The sequence below is a fragment of the Pyrus communis genome, chromosome 2, assembly GCF_963583255.1.
Source record: "Pyrus communis chromosome 2, drPyrComm1.1, whole genome shotgun sequence".
NCBI lineage: Eukaryota > Viridiplantae > Streptophyta > Magnoliopsida > Rosales > Rosaceae > Pyrus > Pyrus communis.
Genome location: NC_084804.1, coordinates 7,447,611 through 7,465,841, shown reverse-complemented (window position 1 = coordinate 7,465,841; position 18,231 = coordinate 7,447,611). Strand labels below are relative to the sequence as shown.

The window sequence follows — 18,231 nt, the reverse complement described above, 5'->3', positions numbered from 1 at the left end:
TAAAGCTCATTGACTAGCCTCCAACTAAACAAATTCTTTAATTAAGTTTGACTTTTCAAATTGTGTATTTTTCGAATGCCTAAACTACCCCTATTAATAATTGGATGAGGTTTTTGGATCAGTTACTTGTTATATCCATTTAATTAATTTTATATATTTTACAAAATAGTTCATGCCATTCATTGTATATTCAATGTATTAACTTTCAAATTGTTATAACGTGCCAATTGAAAAATAATAATACTAATTTCATAATTTTGTGCATTACATATATAAGTTAATTTACCTACCAACACAACAATAAACCTAAAACAGCTTCGGCTAATATTCCAATCCCTAATACACAAAACAAAAGCCATATGTTCTGCACAATTCTTACCTACAAAATAGTCTAATTTACCTATTACATCAAACCAGAATTTAAAGGGTCTAGTTTACTTTCAAAATGATCTAATTTACCTACATGATTTATGTGCATTAGATTAAAAGTTTATTTAATTGCCTACAAGCATAAAACCACAACATTCGAACATTATCTAATATTACTAATTTTTTTTTTTTGGAATAGGTAAATTAATTTAAATGTAGGTAAATTAGTATAATATTAATAAGTAGTTAAATTAGTATAATATTAATAAGTAGGTAAATTAATTTAAATGTAGGTAAATTAGTATAATATTTTATAAGTAGGTAAATTAATTTAAATGTAGGTAAATTAGTATAATATTTGTATGTAGGTAATTACATGATTCAAAATGTAGGTTATTAGTATAATATTTTATAAGTAGGTAAATTAATTTGTATGTAGGTAATTACATAATTCAAACAAAATTATTTTTTCCGTACAAGATTGTCTTTCTCTTTTAAATTTGGTAAATTAATTTATATATGTTGCTAATATTTATGATACAAGAAAGATAAAATATCCATATGGATTTAATTGCTCATCATAATTAGGATGAGTAATAACATTTATTGACCAAATTAGGATTCTATGGCATAAGTTGTAATTGTATTGTAATAGTTGGTCATATATTTGTCTACATGGTAGGCTATTTGAAATTTGGATTTTATTTGAATGTTTAAATTTAGATGGGTTTTTATTCGGAAAATAGGAGTTTTAAGGGTGTATATTCAAAGAACCCTTTTATTAATGTGTCCTCTTTTAATCTTTTCTGTAGAAAACTAGATAAACTTCAAAGTATATCCAAGACTTGAATCCAATGCGGAGCAAACCGTATGACTAAAACGGCACACATTATTAAAATTTAAGCATATAACCCAAAGCCAAGCAAAATAACTAAAATCTTAAGTTAATTAGAATTCATCGCATCTCGCCATAAAGAAGCTTTGGAACAATTGACCGATTTATGGACTATAACTTAGTCTCCAGCGATCCAAATACACATAAAAGCGAACAAATAGATTGTAAAATTTGGAGAAAACAAAAGATTACGAAATTGAAGTTGAAATTGTCATAAACGAGGAGTACTCTCATCTTATAATAATTGAATTTCATTTTTCGCAGTTGAAATGTGGATCATGATGAAATTTCCGTGCATGAGCCAAAATCAAGTGGCACTACATGTGAACAACAGGAGATGACATGCACACATCGAATATATATGACAGGTTGTGCCACCTATATTAGTTCTTTCGTTTGTATTCCTCTTTGACATTTCTGTTCATCTTATTCATTGGAAAAATGGATTATGTTGTCTTATCTACTGATCCTGATAGGACCATTTCTCATGATCATGCTTGGAATCTTTCTCCCTTAATTTTTTGTATTAAAAAGTAACAACAACTAAAAGAGGATTAGTGTGACTTGTTACCTGCATCACAGTGACCTCTATGACTTGAGTAGTTGCTATTAATTATATAACCAAGATTGTTTAGTGAGATGGAGAGCTTAAGTAACCCATATATGTAGGCAGCGCTGTAGAACTTAATTAAAGTTTCAAAGCTCTTGAGATTTACAGTCTTGTTCTCTTAGACCCTACAGTCCAAGGAAATGGAGGTCACTCACCGCCTAATCTTAGTTCAACGGTAAATGATCATTTAACTTTTGTTATTATACTTTTTTCTTCATTGTTGGATTAAAATTTAATGTGACTGCCCACTATTTCTTTGAACATTAAGTCTAGGAGAATGAGACTTTGAAGTATTTCATTTTTTTTCCTTGATCACCTTGGAACTTGGCAATGAGGTGGTGCAACTACTACTTAATTAATAATCTTCAGCCTAGCATATACTATTAGTTTCGGTAAAAATAATGTGCAGAGGACCATTCTATTAGACTAGCTAAGAGCTAGCTCAGCAGCAAATAAACTCATGTGAAGAGTACAATTAAGGATTATTATTCGTTAATACAACCATCACAGCAGTGAATATAAATCGAATCATCTTGTATCATAATAGTTTATGATCGACTTTTTATTTTTATTTTTAACCAATGATATTATCTATACTAAGGAGGAGGAGATGTGCTTAACCTCACAATAGGTTAGCAATAATGTAGTTCAAATTCGCATTTGACGAGAATTGAATTCAAGACCTCTCAATTACAAGTAAAAATAAATATCACTAGACCGTAATACTATGTAGCAATAATTTATGATTGATTTAAAATATTGTTACGATTGCATCTAAAAGCAATAATTAAATGTTAGATAACAATGCGTAATGATCTTTTTCTAACATTAAAAAAGAAATTTCATTAAACTGAGAGAGCTATTGTTTTAGATAGCCGGAGCTAGCTAGTTTGTTTACTTGCATAAGATCCAGTCGTTTGATCACACTTAAGTTTTATTTATTTATTTAATTTTGTTTGGTTAAATTAATCAGACATGGCAATTAGTTGGTGACGTTCCATGTGTTGGGGGGCACGTATAATGTGGTTACGTTTCCATGTTTGCTATGTTAAACATATCATCATTTTGGTAATGATGGTTTATATGAGTACCACCATGGCAAACATGTTTAGTCCAAACCAACGTATGAGGTAATTATTATTAAGTGCATTAATCAAAAGTGACATGGTTCGGAATAATTTGATTGCACTGTCATCTAGGATTCGTGTCAAAACCATATGTATGCTGCTGCAAACTTTTCAACTTAGTTTGGCACATCCCGTATTCTCATTCACTAGCCTTCATGCACGCGCGGATTCTTGTCAAAATCATATGTATGCTGCTGCAAACTCTTCAACTTAGTTAGGCACATCCCATATTCTCATTCACTAGCCTTCACGCGTGTGTAGAAGGTATTTTTTAATCATGTCGTGTTACGCGCAAATTATACGTTTTAAATGTATTTATATGCGTAAATTGACAAAAGGAAAGTCAAATATTTGAAGTAAATAAATAGTCTTAGATCATGCTAGAAGAAACCCCTCATAAACCAATTAAAGTAGCTGAATTCACATAATAAAATCGATCTCTATAGAATTTACATTAAGAATAGAGAAAATAATATTTAATAAACAATTGATTGAATCACATTATTGCTAGCTCATTGTGATGCTAAGCCCACCCCTTTCCCGTAGTGTAGATAATATCGTTTGTTAAAAATAAAAAATAAAAAAAATAATCATTTGATAACTAATTTAATCACATTATTATCCGCGTGCGAAAGACCTTTTTTATAATTGGCATTACACGTCTCTTAATATGTTTTGAACGTGTTTAAAAATATAGAAAATAATATTTAATAAACAACTGATTGAATCACATTATTGTTAACCTATTGTGAGGTTAAGCCCACCCCCTCTTCCTTAGTGTAGATAATATCATTTGTTAAAAAAAAAAAATCATTTGACAACTAATTTAATGTAATTTAATCACATTATTATCCGCGTGCAAAAAACTTTTTTTATAACCAGCGTTACACACTTCTTAAGATGTTTTGAACATGTTTAAAAAAAGAGAAAATAATATTGAATAAAAAACTGATTAAATCACATTATTGCTAACCCATTATGAGGCTAAACCCACCCCGTCTCCCTTAGTTAGATAATATCGTTTGTTAAGAAATAAAAAAAAACAATCATTTGATAACTAATTTAATTACATTATTATCCGTGTGCGAAAGACTTTTTTTATAACCGGCATTACATGCCTCTTAAGATGTTTTGAACGTGTTTAAAATAGAGAAAATAATATTTAATAAACAATTGATTGAATTATATTATTGCTAGCCCATTCTGAGGCTAACCCCATCCCTTCCCCTTAGTGTAGATAATATCGTTTGTTAAAAAAAAAAAAAATCATTTGACAACTAATTTAATCACATTATTATCCGCGTGCGAATGACTTTTTTTATAACTGACATTACATGCTTCTTAAGATGTTTTGAACGTGTTTAAAAATAGAGAAATTGAATCACATTATTGCTAGCGTCTGTGAGGTACTAATTAAAAACAAAAAACAAAAAAACAAAAAAAATTAATTATTAAAAAAAAACATTGTTAAAATGATGAAAATGCTCCTGCCTTATTTGATGCATTATTTTGGGATGTGAAGTTTTTTGTCTTGGAGGCATTTTTGTCCAAGTATTTTTGTTGAAGCTTGATGACACCAAAATCACTATTCACCTTTTTCTTTGACTTTATATATAGATTACACCAGATATATACCCAAAAATTTCAATTAGCTTCCTCCTTTTCACATTTATTTATCTATTTTCGTTTTGGGGTTTTCCTTCTTGTAGAATTAGCATTTCTCAACATTTTTAGTGGGAAATCCCTTTTTTTCTTTCACAAGTTAATTTTAGGTTAGTATCTCTTACGAGCATAATTTATATGAAAGAATAGACCATTACTTTAATATTTCTAGTAATGATACAACGTCATGTGACGAGAAACTTACACATATCATTGTATTATTAATACAAAATGATGCTGTGACAATATATGTATTCCATTGAAGTCCTCATCTCTTACAAGAGAACAACTTAATTACAACACATCTCTAATCTCTTTGTCTACTTATCACTTGATGTGTGAGATGTAACACTAAGGGTATGAATCAAGAGTGATAAACGACAAATGATAACCACACACATCCTTTTTCTCTCCCACATACCCTTATTAAATCTTGCTCATTGTTTTGGTTAATTTACTTAAACCGATATCTAGAAGCAAGGAAAAGTGTGTCGGAAAAGAAAAATAATGCGTGTTTATATTATTTTCAGTAAAACGTGATTATCATTTTCCTTGCTATGTATTTCAATGTCTTACAGGCTTGGGACTTTTTCGATCTTGCACAATTGGGGCACAAAAGATAACTTGGGTTGGATCATCCTCCACCACTCAAACCAAGCACTTCATGCGCATATGACTAGAAAGACAAAACCCAACCCATTCAAGCCCTCTATTTGCATTTGACATTTAGCCCACCCCAATCATTTGCCCTTTCCTTTCCCACAAAATTGTATCATAACCAATCCAACAGAAATTTCTAGTATTACCCTTGGACCAACCCACATGATAATGCGTAATTGATTTCAATAATGTAAACATGACATCCCAAGTCAGGGACGTGAGTTGGATTTGATACCGCCAGCGTAGTACTCCAAGGGTGTGAGGAAGTCATTTTCCATGAGCTAGTGCCCAAAATTAAGTCATCTTCTACTTCAATGGAAGATGTTGCAGCACAGATTGATCAAGTTAAAACTAGCAAGAATACCAATAAACAAAAGGTGAAATGTGTTTGAGTGCAGATTATTAGCTGCAATTTGGAAGCAGAGGTTCCAAAATATGATCCTTATGCCTTGACAACATACATGCTTTATTCCTAGTATGACACATCATAATATTATTTAGCGATCGATTGAGCTCGAAAAATCAATACCTCCATAGAATTCACAGGCTGTAAGAAGACTGAATCAAAACAGTGCTCGCGCTAGATATCCGTTGAAATTCCATTACAGAACTTGCAAGGGCCTTGTTTCTCATCGATTCTTCACTACAAATAGATCAGCATTAACTTGAATTCTGTCAAACTTCGGATTATGTCTACTGGTGTTCATTTTTTAATAGTTGGCATAAAGCATTCAGATTGAAATCAAGAGTCTAATAGTATATGAAACTACTCTAAATTATATGTAGTGAACATGGCATAAAGGATAAACCAACAAAGATTTCATGCCCTGAATTAGTACTGATTGAATATATGCAACTACACAAAGAAGCACTTTACCAAAAACTTGAGTCAGCATTAATTGAATTCAAAAACTCATTTGTCTTCAATTAAAATGTACGGCCAGTTTTGATCAGCCTGTAACTTAACAAACTCAGCCAAAATCTTTATCTCTTCATCCTGCAAACGGGCTCCAAAAGTGCACTGGCCCCTTGGCGCGCATTTCTCACCAAAACCCTGCAAATTCACAGAAGATACATTCACCATCTTAAGTTAGGTGCAAACATATGACGGTTAGGAGGCAAAGTTTTCAAATTAGATTTAGAAAAACTTGCCGGCATTCTTCCCTTTCCAAAGTAAGTAACACGGTATATCTCCTCTTCTGTATCAACTCCGTTTCTAGAGAAGAAAAATGCTCAAATTATCAATTAATTATTTTAAGAACGATGAAAATGATATCATATTATTGCACTTGATCAATATCAATTGGTTCAAACTCTGAAACAGGTCCAAGTTATGAAAGGTGATAACGTAAAACATGGCCTTTCTTTGTTTTTTATTTCCTTAATCAAGATGACAGGCTGGATCAAATTGCGCATAAATGCCTTGAAACAACATCAACATACAATATTCTCCAGTGTCGATTGCAGAGAATACAAATCAGTGACTCAAGGGGTTTTGAAAGCCGTATCAGTATTGCCTTAGTCATCTTCATTTTTCAGAAGCTAATTAAATCTTGTTGAAATGCATGCATCTAACTAAACAATTGACGGAGGTTGTGCCGCCTTACCTCTGTAGGTCTTTAGTAAAGAGTGTTGCACCCTGGAAAGAAGACACAGTAAGAAATAACAAAGATTTTGAGCGATAACTATATACGAGATTTGTTGGTGAATGGAGGCTCACTGGTTGTATTATGTTTCCACCTGCATCATGACATCCAATGCAAGTTCTACGAAACAATGCAGCTCCTCTTTGAACATCAATGGCTTGCGCATGCGAGACTGCACAACAACAACAACAACAAAATTCGATAAAGTATTTTATTTTAAACAATAAAAAAGCCTCTACGAGTCCAACAAAGGCAATCTACACTATTTACAATCAAGGCTCCCAATGGCAGCACTCCTAAACCCTAAAAAACAAAAGTAAAACTATGAAACCATATTCACAAGATTTACTCGTTTCGATCTCTATCATTTTACCTGTAACAGGTATTGCGTTCGAATCCCTCTCTAACGCAACTATCATTAAGTAAGCACACAACTTTACATTATTTCAAATGATTAACCATGTACTGCTATATTATCTGAGACCAACTACTACCTTATCCAAGACCAAAACATTACTGCACTGGAAAAAACATGGCATCTTGGAAATTTGAGGGAAATGCAGGAGTTATTAAACTATATATGATTAATTGGAGGGATAAAACCTACAACAAGTGATAAGTACTGTTTGGTGGTCTGTGGTCACCACTACTTGGTACTTACCAGGGGTGATTGAGAGTGGAGATAAAGTCAGAACTGCAGCCATTAAAGGAGGAGCCAAGCTCTTGAGAAACTTCCATTCTTCTTGCTTTTGAGGAATTGGGTTGTGTCCTCCTCCTTGCTTCACTGCACCCTGTATATAAGAACACACTCTACTTTCTCAAAATTCAGAATTTTCATCTGCCAATTCGAGAGAGAGAGAGAGACAGAGATTACCCTTGGGAGGAAAAAGGTATCATTAGGGCTATTAGACACCAGAGATGTAAGCTGCATTTCTCGCTCTAGTGGATGACAAAGTTGAAAGTGTGGTTGCAACTTGCAGCCACAAATGCAAAATACCACAAATATATATATATATATATATATATATATATGCTTACTTTTTTTCCCCTCTTTTCCTATTAGAATTTTTCTAAATTTGATGAATTTTTATCTTTTTTATTTGTTGGAATTCATATTAAAATTTTAAAGCTATACGCTACATTCTATAGGAAAATGGTTACCGCCAAAATGATAAATTTCTTGGAAATAAAAATTAATGTCTTGCCACTTAATACAATGGTCTGATGATATTTTTCTTTACTTGGAAATGAGAGATCTTAGGTTCAAATTTCGTAGATGATGAATTCGATACCAAATTAGGCTACCCATTGTGTAACTTAATTGAACTTTTCATTCTTTTAGTGTAAAAATATCAATGTACAAAAAAAAAAAAAAATTAAAAAAATTAATGTCTCAATATTCTTATTATGAATGTTATTGTCATACCGTTGCGTCACTATTCTTTTGTGGATTAAAATAAAGAGTATTAATAGTCTTTTTTTTATTATTATTATTATAAAAACCAAAAAATTAAATCTTATATTTTGACATAATATTTTATAATGTTAACACGAGAATTAACGTTAAACTTTAAGGTGTCAAACTGTAGTCCCTAGCATTTTTCTTTTTGAAATTTTTTCATATAGTTGATAAGAGTAGATTTAAGTAGATTTTATCGGGACAAGAACTCACAAGTAGAAGTGTATAAGAAGTGAAATTATTTTCAAAATACATACAGACCAAACCCTGAATCCTATCTACTTGTACTAATCAGTATGTCCACCTCATCCACATATGAACACTCAATGACCATGAGATGATCATCTTAGGATCATCCTTTTGTGACGGATGCTCCTATTGCACTTGTAATCTCTGAAGGATTACAACCAATTATGTGACATCTATATCGAGAATTCAAATGTTATCTACGTCATTAGACTGATCCTTAGAGCAGTCCTTACTCTAAAAAAATACGCCAACACCCAGCCTATTTAATCCACTTAGTGAACAGTGATAAACCCCAATGAACAGTAATATACCAAATGCATCTCCACCCCTAAGACCAACTCCAATGGTGGGCTAAAAGCCAAATTACCCCCCAAAATTTACCCCCAAACCCACTCCAACCTAAGGGGAAATTTTGGGCTAAATGCTAAACCAATGCCAAATTCCCCCCAAAATTTAGCCCAGAAATTGGAGTGGACTCCACCCAATATTTATCGGAATTTAATTTTTTTTAGATTAAAATGTTTATAAAATTAATTTACGATAGTCTACATATTTATTTAAAAAAAAATAATTTAACAAAAAAAATAGCATAAGTTTATTTTTTAATAATCCCGGGCTAAAATTTTAGGCTAGAACGATTGGAGCAGAAAAAATGTTTCTGAGCTAAAAGCTAAATTTTCCGGACTAAAAAAGTTGGCTTTTAGCCCAACCATTCGAGATGGTCTAACAAAAAATAACCTAGTCAATTTTATTAAAATATTATTATTTTTATTATAAAATAATAAAAATAATAATTTTATTAAAAAAAAGGTAAGTCTGCAACCTCCCTGCATTTCTCTCTCCTTCTCTCTACCCTTTCAGATTTGGAGGAGCTCTGCACCAAGAATCTGGAATCAACCTCCCCATTCAGATTTGGAAAGGCTTTGCACCAAGAACCCGGAATCTCCCTCCGTTCCAGAATCAACCTCAGCCTCGAGGAACCCTGCACGAAGAACCCGGAATCAACCTCAGCCTTGAGGAGCTCTGCACCAAGATCTCTCTGCGACGCATTGATCGTGCGGGAAGTTGATGGCCCGGTTGACGTCAGATGGCCCGGCATGTGGGTCTGTCGATTTTAGGGCGATCTCTTACCTGGCTTGGGCTGGGTGCCGGTCAAAATGCTGGGTTGAAGTGGATAGCCTGGGTGTCGGCCTGTTTTTTGGCTGAGTGTTGGCCTATCAGTTATCCGATGGAATTGCTCTTAGTAACTTCAAAACACATGCGTATTTGTATGACTAACTTCTTTTCTACAAGGTTGATAAGTAATTTTAATCTAAAATAACAAAATTTAATAATTTTATTACAAGTGATGTCATAGATAGGTTACTAGTGTTGTCAATGCTAGCTTTTATAGGTTTAAAGAGTTGTCAGTACACAAATTAATGAAAAGCTTACCCAACTTTATACGTCGTCGTGACTCGTGTGAGCGTAAATAGAAAGTGTTAAAGTAATTTTGCCACGTTGTCGTTTTGCGAGTTCCTATCTTTATATCTCGTCATCGTCTTCCGTACTTATCGCGGAATTGCGTACCGTCCTAACGCTTTTGCTGTCCCTTTAGCTTCGCGCCTCAGGAGCCCTAAATTTCCCAAGTTTCATCAAATTTCAGGCTCCAATTGAAAAATTCGACCTCTGAACAAATCGAAATTCGAAATTTAGCGCTTTGATTGGGGGAAAATGGCGATGCTTTTGGAGGATATTCTGAAGTCGGTGGAGCTCTGGTTAAAGCTGATCAAGAAGCCCCAGCCTTACGTGGACCCCAATCTCGACCCGGTTCTGCTAGTTCCGGGCATCGCCGGTTCGGTCTTGAACGCCGTCGATGAAGAGAGTGGTGCGGAGGAGCGCGTTTGGGTTCGAATCCTCGGTGCCGACTACACGTTCCGGACCAAGCTTTGGTCTCGTTTCGATCCTTCAACAGGTAAAATCATTGAAAATTTTGAAATTTCTGGGAAGAAAATTTGGTGGCTTTGTGTTTGGTTGCTGAGGAAATTGTAGAATTAGGAGAACGAAAAATCTGCTATTTGTAATTAAATGATGAAGTTTCCTGTTATTGATCATGTATATGAGTTGTCACATAGTTCAATTGAGTTTCCGAAGCTGAATTGTGTATAGTGGTTAAATATTTAAGGTAGAAATATTGTTTCTTTTCGATTTACAAATACATAAAAAGGTCGCAAAAGTGAAATTTGAAGGCCAGCTCCGGCAATCTGTTGGTTAACTTTTAAGGAATGTCAATTCGATTTATGTGTGTCGCAATGCGCCCTTCCCGCAATGGTTTACGGCAGGGCACAAATACACATCAGCTCTAGCTCGAATGATATGAATGCATTGGTCATATAGTCATGTAGTAAGCATGCTTGTAGTCCCTCACGTGCATATAGGAAAGTCGGTTTTCGATTGGAATGATATGAATGCATTTTATATAGTTACGCATGAGTTTCTATGGAACAATAGAAATAATTATCTGTTTGTAGAACAGGTAAAACTGAGTCTATGGATCCAAACACAAGGATAGTGGTTCCTGAAGGTAGATGTGGACTTGAGGCAATCGACGCCTTGGACCCTGACATGGTATGAAGCATAACTACTTAAAGAAGCCAACTTCGATTTTTTTTTTAATTTTTTTTATGCATGATTTTTATTATAGATTTCTTTTGAGGTTTCCTTGTTTCTTCTTGCTTCCTCATTTATTGGTCAGCTGTACTGTTCATCATTTTAACTCCAAATTTTTTTGCTCCTTTCCTTGTTAATTTGCTACACCAAATGAAACTCCTTTTCTTCCCAACTAGAATTTAGAACCTTCCAATAACCATCCACTGAGTCTGAGATTTCTTTGCTTTCTAGCAATTGTGGAAGCTCTTTCTTTGGCTACTTATTTCATAAGTAGATGATTCGGATCATGCCAAACTGATATAGTAGTGTGGTTTTAGTGAATAGTTATAATAATAATTGAAACTTATCAGAATTTGGTACAGTATTTAATGCTTATCTTTCTTATTTTTGGAACTCTTATCTCATTGATTCTTGAGTAGTTTTCGGGAAGTGATTGAACCAATGATAAAGTTCTATTGACGGTTTGTCTCATGCAGGTCATTGGACAGGAGTGTGTATATTATTTCCATGACATGATTGTTGAATTGACCAAGTGGGGTTTCCAAGAGGGAACGACACTTTTTGGGTTTGGTTATGATTTCCGCCAAAGCAACAGGTATCTGGTTTATTTGAATGCCACTTAGAAGTCTAAAAGCTTTATTTGTGAAGGTTATGCTTTGTTTAGGTAATCACCGTGGTCAAGGTTTTCAATATGGTTATGCTTTGTTTTTGTTTAGGTTGCAGGAGACATTGGATCACTTAGCTGCAAAACTAGAGGCAGTGTATAATGCTTCTGGAGGGAAAAAGATAATCATCGTAACTCATTCTATGGGGGGCCTTCTAGTGAAATGTTTCATGTGCTTGCATAGTGATGTATGGCGTCTACCCCGCTTTTTGAGTAATAATTATTCTTGTCTTTTTCTTATTTTGCTCAGGTCAACCCCTTTCCAATTTATTGAATCAAATACAGCTTAACAATATGGTCTAATTTGTGTGTTGCGAATTATATCCTATAATTTGATGCCATTTGTTTCACAGGTTTTTGAGAAATATGTGAACAAGTGGATTGCAATTGCTGCACCATTCCAGGGTAATTGATCATGTACACTTATCATTTGTATAACAAAATGTAAACTGAAGTTTAGTTTGAAGTCAACCTCTAAGAGTTTGTATAATCTCAGTTATATGCTGCTCCCAGATTCCTTTGTAAAGCTTTAACTATTAAGGTGAAAAATTAAACAAAAGCTAATTTGTGACTTTTCATTGTTCTGCAGGTGCGCCTGGATACATCACATCTACTTTTTTAAATGGAATGTCATTTGTTGACGGGTGGGAACAGAATTTTTTTATATCAAAATGGAGCATGCACCAACTGGTATGAGTCCAATTCTATGGGCAATTAACATTCAAGACCTTAAGCGCACACACCCCATTTTTTGGAATTTGGAACAAAAATGTCATCTTTTTACAGGGTGAAGAAAGTTATATGTTAGAAGAGAGAATATTTTTAAATTAAAACAAAAAATAACATAAGATGGTAGAAGTATTTTGATGGTAAAGCATTTCACAGACATTTATTTCTTCCTTTGCATCCATTTTTTTCTTACTGAGGTTTGTTGCAATGTTCCAGCTTATTGAGTGCCCATCAGTATATGAATTGATGGCTTGTCTTGATTTTCAATGGGAACATCCTCCGCTTCTGGAAATGTGGAGAGGTAGGCCAGATGGTGATGAGAAATCTCAAATTCTGCTAGAATCTTACCCCCTGGTAGAGAGCGTACAGATTTTTACGGAAGCTCTTGCAAATAATACGGTAAGCGCCACCATATGTATTTGGTGCTCTTTTAAAATGTAATTTAAAGTTAAAAAGTTTGCTTGCATGGTCTCTTCACTCCTATGAGATGAGGTTGCTTGGTCTCCTCTCCTAGATATTATTTTTATTATTCTCTTGAGAAAGTAATAGTAACATCTTAAACTTACACTGCATGTTTTCATAATTTCAGGTCAATTATAACGGTGAAGATATTCCCCTACCATTTAATATGGAAATCTTGAAATGGGCTAATGAAACACGCAACATTATATCTCGGGCGAAACTTCCTCCTCAAGTTAAATTCTACAATATATATGGGATGAATCTTGAGACACCTCATAGTGTTTGGTAGTCTTCCATGAATTCTTTAAAATCTCTCTTCTGCTTGCCTGCTATTTTAGATAATTCGTGGATAAAAGTTTCAAGTCATACTAAAAACGCTTCCAGATACGAATTTCTTTTATCATCGTGGCTTAATTTAACATCCAAGTCAACTACTCTGCAGCTATGGAAATGAGGAAACCCCTGTCACAGATCTACAACAGCTACGTTTTTTCCAGGTTATTATCTTTTAATGGAGGTGCTACCACGATATGTTGTACGATTTTTTCTAGGAGATTACAATCACAAGGCTAACTCATTTTTGCATTGAATCAGCCTAAGTATGTATGCGTCGATGGTGATGGGACAGTTCCAGTAGAATCAGCTAAGGTTTGTCGACTCCCCTGTCCATACTCTTAACCGGCCTTCCACTCATTCAAATTTGTTTCGGTCAATACGAGTTGCCAACGTTCATATTCTTCCCTTTCTTGTGAATTCCAGGCAGATGGTCTCGATGCTGTAGCAAGGGTTGGAGTCCCTGGCGAGCACCGAGGAATTCTCTGCGAGCACCATGTGTTCCGGATACTCAAGCACTGGTTGAAGGCGGACCATGACCCGTACTACAACCCCGTAAACGACTACGTGATTCTACCCACTGCATTCGAAATGGAGAGGCACAAAGAGAAAGGTCGAGAAGTAACATCTGTAAAAGAGGAGTGGGAAATCATCTCCGAATGCCAAGACGCCGATGCAAAGCCTGTGGTGAGTTCCATATCGGTTTCGGACGCCCGAGCCGAGGCCCGCGCAACTCTCACTGTTCACCCTCGGAACGAGGGAAAGCAACATGTGGAGCTGAATGCTCGAAGCGTCTCAGTCGATGTATGAATATAAGAACAGAGCTGCATTGGATATTGCAGGTGCCTTTGTATATAAAACAAGATCTTAAATTATAATTAATCCTAAAAAATAATTTTAATTAGATATTAAACATCTCCTTAAATACTATGAAGTTGGCAAAAAACTAAAGGGGTGTATTCAATTGGGATTTTGAGAGATTTTAATTCTTTTAGGGGGTGTAGTCAAACTAATATGTTAAAGGATTTTAAAGGATTTTAAAAGTGATAGATTTGATAGGATTTAAGAGGATTAAAGACTCCTACAAAATTCATATGGATTCTAAAGAATTTGAATGAATTGTGGTGGATTGTGGTGGAAGGATTTGAAATCCTAGGGGGTAGGGTTGGATTCTTTTTACTTTTGGTTATATATACGTTTTACTCTCAAATTTCACAAAATTCACAACTTATTGAAATCCTCAAAATCTTAATTTTTTTAATACACTTAGATTTGGATGGATTTAAAAATACTTTAAAATCTTTTAATTGACTACATTTAGATTTGAATGGATTCTAAAATCTTTAAATTGACTATATCTAGATTTGAATGGATAATAAAATCTTTTAATTGACTGTACTAGGATTTTAAAATCTTTTAAAATCCTCTCAAATCCGAGTTGCTTTAAAATCCTCTCAAACCCGCCCTGGAGGAGGAGCACCGCCTTGTTCTGCTTCAGAAAACTCACCACTTTCAAAAGAAAAATGGCGGCTGCACGGTGGAGGAGGAGCCATGTCGTAGCGATTAGGGTTTATATTATGTATGGTCTTAGGTTTTTTTGGGTCAAATAATATGAGCCTAAAAAAGGCCGAAATGCCAATGGCAGCAGAAGCCAGAAAAGCCCAAACGATGATATAGTACGGTCTCAGGTTTTTTTTAGAAAGTTATTATTTTTATTTAAACACGTGATAAATATTGATTGGTTGGATGACAAATATTAATTGGTTGAGTGAGGCTGCTGGGATCATGCGTGGTTGCAAAAGTGAATTTCTCCAACCCAAAGAGTCCAAAGGAGATCCTATATAGAGACATTCTAGTAACATTCACTATCATGTGATTATATCAATTTATTTATGTTAATATTGTCTATAAAACGTGAACTTATGCAATAGGTTTTTTTTTATTATTTTTTTTTATTATTTTATTTTAACAAACAATATTATCAACACTAAAAGGGAAGGGGTGGGCTTAGTCACTATAGACTAGCAATAATGTGTTTCTAACTTGCATTTGACGAGAATCGAATCTAAGAACTTTCACTTACAAGTGAAGAAGACCACTAGACTATGATACTAAGTGACAAAATTAATGGAATTAGTGTTGCTGTTTTTTTTGTAGCATCTTTGTGTTATTTTGGTAATTTTCTGCGCCACTTGACTGTCAATTGTGTCATCCTTACGATACTGAGACATTCTCTGGCTAAAACTTAAATTTCGACTTCCATTTCCCCTCAAAACTCAACCCAACCCAATGCTAAAATGTGGCATAAAACCTAAAACTCAAATGAAAACCAAATTTACCTAAAACTCTAAATGCTAAAATGTATTTAGTTTTATATTTATAAATACATTGAATCCAATAATTAAGATCTAATTTGATGAAATTCAATGGTAAAAAAAAAACAAAAAATTAACGGTCCAAATTTAAATCTAAAGGCTAAAGTAATTAATAAAAAATCTTTCATTTGTTTCATATTTTTTCACAGTGTTTAATGAGTTTCATGCTGTCAGTTAGTGATTTTTCAGTATTTTTCAAAATCTAAATATTTTTAGGTTAAAATGTTCATAAAATTAAATTAGGATAGTCTACATAATTTTTTTTATTTTTAAAAAGTTAATTTAAGAAAAAAAAAAAGTCTAAATTCATTATTTAATAATCTGGGGCCAAAATTTTAGGCTAGAAGGGTTGGAGTAGAAAAACTATTTCTGGGTTAAAACCTAAATTTTCTAATCTAAATATTTTAGATTTTAGACCAAGAGTTTGAGATGGTACATTGCAATTAGACACAAACTCAGACACCAAACTTGTGGTGTGGCCGAGTCCACATAATATTGCGATGCAACATACGAAATCTCGCAAACATTGGCATATATATTTGTTGCATGTTAATTAACTATTGCAAATCTTTGCACATATGAGAATGTACTGCGGAATCAACATCGACAGAATTAAGGAAGTATTATTGAGGGACGGGTCGGTGCACGTACGAACCAGATACAAATCAAATATATAGTTACAAACAATTCATAATCTTCTGAAATTAAGATCAAACTACTGCGCAGGGCAAGCAGCACAGGTCGCAGAGGCAGCAGCAAAACATGGCAGAACAACTGCAGGATATACACATAAGAAATAGTTAGTTGCCAGAGCAATTAATTAATTAGGAGGATTAAGAGAGAATGTTTAATTACCATCCTGCCCAAAATCCACCACCTCTCTGTTGGTGATGAGATTTTGGTGGCTGTTGCTGCTGCTGATAGGGAGCTGCCTCTTGGGGGTATCCAGCTGGAGGTCCATCACTTTTCATAGTGTAATTAACTGGTGGTGCAACAACAACATACGGATCACCTTGAGTTCTAGTGCTGTATCCTTGCTGAACTTCTGGTGGTGGCGGGTACGACGGCGGCAGATGCCCTTGATATGCACCGGCCGGTGGCGGAAGGTATGAAGTGGGCGGAGCCTGATGATGATTGTAGTGACTCATGGTAAAGATTTTAAGAGAAAAATATATGAATTTAGGGTATTGAGAGAATGTTTATCTCTGCTCAATGAAAAATCTTTTCTTGATTAATTATGATTAGCTTACAACATATGGTTTTATGTATATATAAAACTGTTTTGTCCTTACAGATATTTTTTCAAACTTGGCGGGCCTTAAACGCGTGATTATCTGATGTTCAGTAGTTACCTCCATTTCAGCACAACGTATGCAGTCTGTCTTGGAAAATATACCATCACTCCTTCAGTCTTATACAATTGGAAGATATCCATCCAGATCTCTCTCACCAAATTCTAGAGATTTGGAGATCCGGATCCTTGAAATTTGATCGAACGGTTATAAACAGAGAGCCTCTCTAAAACTTATAATAATTGTAGCCGTTAGATCAAATTTCAAAAGTTCGGATCTCCGGATCCCTAGAATTTAGTGGGAGAGATCCGGATGAGATCTCTTCCCCAAAACTCATGCAAACCTATCAGTTAGCGACACATGGCATATTGACCAACTCCTTTGTTGGGTAGTTAGCTAGGTCAAAGAAGAAGCTTCTCTGCTTCATTTCAAAGTTCAAACTGTCAAGTCTTAAAGATGGTGGCGATTAAAAAAAACACTCTGGGAGACTATTTGCCACTTATAAATTTGCTCTTCTAGATGGACTGCAAGAAACATATGCTTAATATCTTATAGTTTATATATAATAGATAAAATCCTTAGGTATACTTTGCTCCTAGTTGGGTATTGATATATAGGATTTTCTAGTATCAGCATTCAATCATCTAACCATATATTACCCGTTGTATGTGATAATACCGGAGCATATAATATAGAATTTTTGTGATACATAACATCAAACAAATTCCCTAACTTAACGCTTCATGTCTAAAAGAAAAATTGACTATATTTAGAGCATCTACAATGAGTTCTCTGAATGAGCTCCTAACTAGAATTTAGAGATGATTTCAGTAAAAAAAAAAAAAAAAAAAAAAAAAAAAAAATCAACTCCAATCATGCTTCCTATCCACCTTTTAAGATAAGAATTCATCTAGGAGCTCTTAAATATAGGGAGAGAAGGGAGCTCCTAGTGGTTCTCTTAATTAATGTTAAATTGTTTTAATATTATTTTAAATAAATCATTAAATCTTATTGGCTTATTATTGATTCATAGCCATTATGACTAAAGTC

General features: G+C 34.1%; 3 protein-coding genes across 3 annotated transcripts; 1 reads left to right on the top strand and 2 right to left on the bottom strand.

Moving 5' to 3' along the window:
* Window positions 1–6,120: 6,120 nt before the first annotated feature.
* Window positions 6,121–7,942, bottom strand: LOC137726562 (cytochrome c6, chloroplastic-like). The gene is made up of 6 exons (XM_068465497.1): window positions 7,844–7,942; window positions 7,631–7,760; window positions 7,044–7,141; window positions 6,931–6,962; window positions 6,476–6,539; window positions 6,121–6,377 (listed from the first exon to the last, which is right to left on the bottom strand). Exons 1-6 carry the CDS (start codon window positions 7,898–7,900, stop codon window positions 6,237–6,239), a joined length of 522 nt encoding a protein of 173 aa, XP_068321598.1. The 5' UTR covers window positions 7,901–7,942; the 3' UTR covers window positions 6,121–6,236.
* A 2,303-nt stretch (window positions 7,943–10,245) lies between these two features.
* Window positions 10,246–14,420, top strand: LOC137725752 (lecithin-cholesterol acyltransferase-like 4). Its single transcript, XM_068464530.1, has 11 exons — window positions 10,246–10,631; window positions 11,193–11,284; window positions 11,803–11,921; window positions 12,043–12,178; window positions 12,344–12,395; window positions 12,580–12,680; window positions 12,936–13,118; window positions 13,309–13,466; window positions 13,624–13,678; window positions 13,776–13,829; window positions 13,941–14,420. The coding sequence occupies exons 1-11, from the start codon at window positions 10,391–10,393 to the stop codon at window positions 14,322–14,324; spliced, it is 1,575 nt and encodes a 524-aa protein (XP_068320631.1). The 5' UTR covers window positions 10,246–10,390; the 3' UTR covers window positions 14,325–14,420.
* Window positions 14,421–16,476: 2,056 nt separating this feature from the next.
* LOC137727037 (protein CYSTEINE-RICH TRANSMEMBRANE MODULE 3-like) lies at window positions 16,477–17,137 on the bottom strand. The gene is made up of 2 exons (XM_068465981.1): window positions 16,745–17,137; window positions 16,477–16,663 (listed from the first exon to the last, which is right to left on the bottom strand). Exons 1-2 carry the CDS (start codon window positions 17,035–17,037, stop codon window positions 16,600–16,602), a joined length of 357 nt encoding a protein of 118 aa, XP_068322082.1. The 5' UTR covers window positions 17,038–17,137; the 3' UTR covers window positions 16,477–16,599.
* Between the last annotated feature and the right edge of the window lie 1,094 nt (window positions 17,138–18,231).